At 60.6% G+C, this 2,570-nt stretch overlaps 1 protein-coding gene across 1 annotated transcript; it reads left to right on the forward strand.

Moving 5' to 3' along the window:
• Positions 1-388: 388 nt before the first annotated feature.
• On the forward strand, positions 389-2,033 carry CIMIP2C (ciliary microtubule inner protein 2C; the record flags this gene model as incomplete). The annotated part of the gene is made up of 3 exons (XM_082756216.1): positions 389-511; positions 834-946; positions 1,889-2,033. The coding sequence occupies 3 exons, from the start codon at positions 389-391 to the stop codon at positions 2,031-2,033; spliced, it is 381 nt and encodes a 126-aa protein (XP_082612342.1).
• Positions 2,034-2,570: the final 537 nt, after the last annotated feature.

Consider the following 2,570-nt stretch of genomic DNA (forward strand, 5'->3'; position numbering starts at 1 on the left):
GGGTTTTTGGGAGCGCTGGTGGCACACGGATGTAGCAGCGAGCTGCAGGGGGGGGCGAGGATGTAGAGGGTGCATTTCCATCTTCTGGGTGAATACACGGGGAATCCTATGGGCCCTTTGGATAAAACACACTTTTGGAACATTAATTATCAATGATAACTGGATTGTGAGCACGCAAAGGGCTCGGGGACCTTCCCAAAAATGGCTTTGTGGGCGGAAAAAAGTGGTAGAGATGGGTGCGTGCAGCCCTTCCCCGCCTCCACACCCCCTCACCGTGTCCTGGTGACCCGGGGGGCGAGGAAGGAAGCTCAGCAGGGGAAATCCAAGCAGGCATTTCCCACGCAGGCGTGGAAAACCCATCACCCTGCACAGCCCAGGAACCACCACCATGGCACAGCCGCGGAGCCCCCAGCCCCCTGCGCCCTCCCAGGAGGAGGTGCCCCGCACCCCGCTGCGCACCCGCTTCGACCTGGATGGGGGCCGGGCCCTGGAGCTGGGCAAATTTTACCAGGTGGGGACTGCGTGGCTACTGCAAGCGTGCAGCTGGAGCTTGCACTGCTCCCATTTTTGTTTTTTTTTGTTTTTTTGGGGGGGTTTTGAACGCAGCAGGGACTGTTTGAGGTGCATCATCCCGCAGGCAGGGACCTGTGTGCGCAGCACCAGGGATAAATCGGTGCCCAAGAGGCAGCAGGAGCTCCTCCTGTGCTGTTAGGGGGTGGAGGTGACAGTGGTGGGCTTGCTTATTGACACCTTGAAATCCTGCTGCAAATAAGGGTTGTTGGGGGGCTGCACTGCTTGCCCGGAGCCCTGCACAATTTTGGTTTTGCCCCCAGCTGGCCCAGCAGCACCGTGAGTTTTACCAGGACAAGACCGGGACGCTTTACCCCGTCCCCTACTTTGTGCTGCCCGTGAAGGAGATGGAGAGATACCCGCACCCACTGGACCTGTGAGTACCCAGGGGACGCCCCAGGGCACTGGGACCCAGCCTGAGGGGTGCGGGGAGAGCTGGGGGTCCTCTCCTCAGCTGCTCCAGCCCCTTGCCAAGCAGCTACCTCCAAAAAATAGGTCCTGGAGATGAGAGGAGGGCAGAAAAGCTGAAAGGCAAAACTCGCCCTGTGTTACTCAAGCAGCAATTTGTGCCACTGGCACCAGTCAGGGGGGCTCCTGGGCACCACGGGTCCCCCAGCCCCTCTGCCCATCCCATCCCACCTCTCCTCGCCCCTCTTTGCTGGGAGGATGATCGTGGCATCCCCTTTATCCCTTGCAGACAAACCCACCCCGCTCACTGCCTCTCCTTGGGGGGCCCTCGTTGAGCCCCTCGGGGTGAAGCTCGCCCCTGTTGGTGCGTAAAGATAAAAAGATTTCGGACAACCCGAAGGCACAGCACCCTCCTGGTCCCTAGAGCCCCTGGGAGCATTGGCATGGATTGACCAAGCCTGGAAACCCACAAATCCCTTAAATTTTGGGTGTGGAGCTCCAAAAAGCTGCTTAACCCTGCGGTTAATGGGTGGGCATGGAGAACTTTGCCCCCACGGTGCCCCTTTGGGCTGGCCACCGCTGGCTGTGCCCTGTGCCACCTGAAATGAGGACGGTGCACGGCAGTGGGGAGGGTTTCCTTCACCTCCCCGGTCCCCTTTTGAGGAGAAAAGAGTGGGAAAAGGAGGATAAAGAGGGGAGCAGCTCCTACAAGGGCCAGGCACTCATTTTCCTCCCGGAGCAGAGCGCACGGCCAGCTCCTGCGCTGCTAAGGGTGCTGGAGATCAAAGCTGGGCGCAACGCCCGCTGCCTCCCTGCCTTCAGGACCTGCTGCCAGCCTTACCACCAGCCCCCAAGAGCCCAGAAATTCGGTGCCCAGCTGGTAACCTGCTGCCTTGCCCCCCCCCCGCAGCCCCCCTCTCAGCGGGAAGACCCGGTGGCACTTGCAGCGCGTGTCCCCGGAGAACCTGCGGACCTACCAGACCTTCCCCTCGGGCAAAAGGGTCACCTCCGAGGAGAGGGAGGTCCGGGACAGCTTCTTCGAGTACCGAGCGTGAGGGACAGCACCCAGGTGGTGAGCTGGTCCCCTGGATGGGGGAGGCAGAGCCCTAAAATAAAAGTAAAGCAGAGGGAGGTGGTGCTGGATGGGGTCTGTGCGCACGGGGACCGAGCGGGACCCCAAGGAGAGGGGGCAGCCACCCATCGGGGGGCTCCTCCTGCTGCTCCAGGGTGTCAGAGGCTGGCTGGGATTGGGGACGGGCAGGGGATTAGGTCGGTGGGATGGGGTCACCGTCTGGCAGGGAAGGAGCCCCTGTGCTGCCCTGCTGCCCGGGGATCTGCTGGTGGAGGTGGGGGGCACCCAGCTGGAGTGGATGGGGGAAAACAAGCGGGTTTGGGAAGCAGAAATCACAAAATAATGGAAACATGGACCCATGGAATCATGTAGGGTGGAGAAGACCTTCAAGGTCATCCTGTCCAGCCATCAGCCTGACCCTCCGAGACCCATAGGGTGGGGTGGGTTGGAAGGGACCTTAAAAATCTTCTCATTCCCATCATTAAACCATGTCCCCGTGGCCACACGTCTCCTAAACATC

Source organism: Aythya marila, assembly GCF_965140915.1.
Source record: "Aythya marila genome assembly, chromosome: 3".
NCBI lineage: Eukaryota > Metazoa > Chordata > Aves > Anseriformes > Anatidae > Aythya > Aythya marila.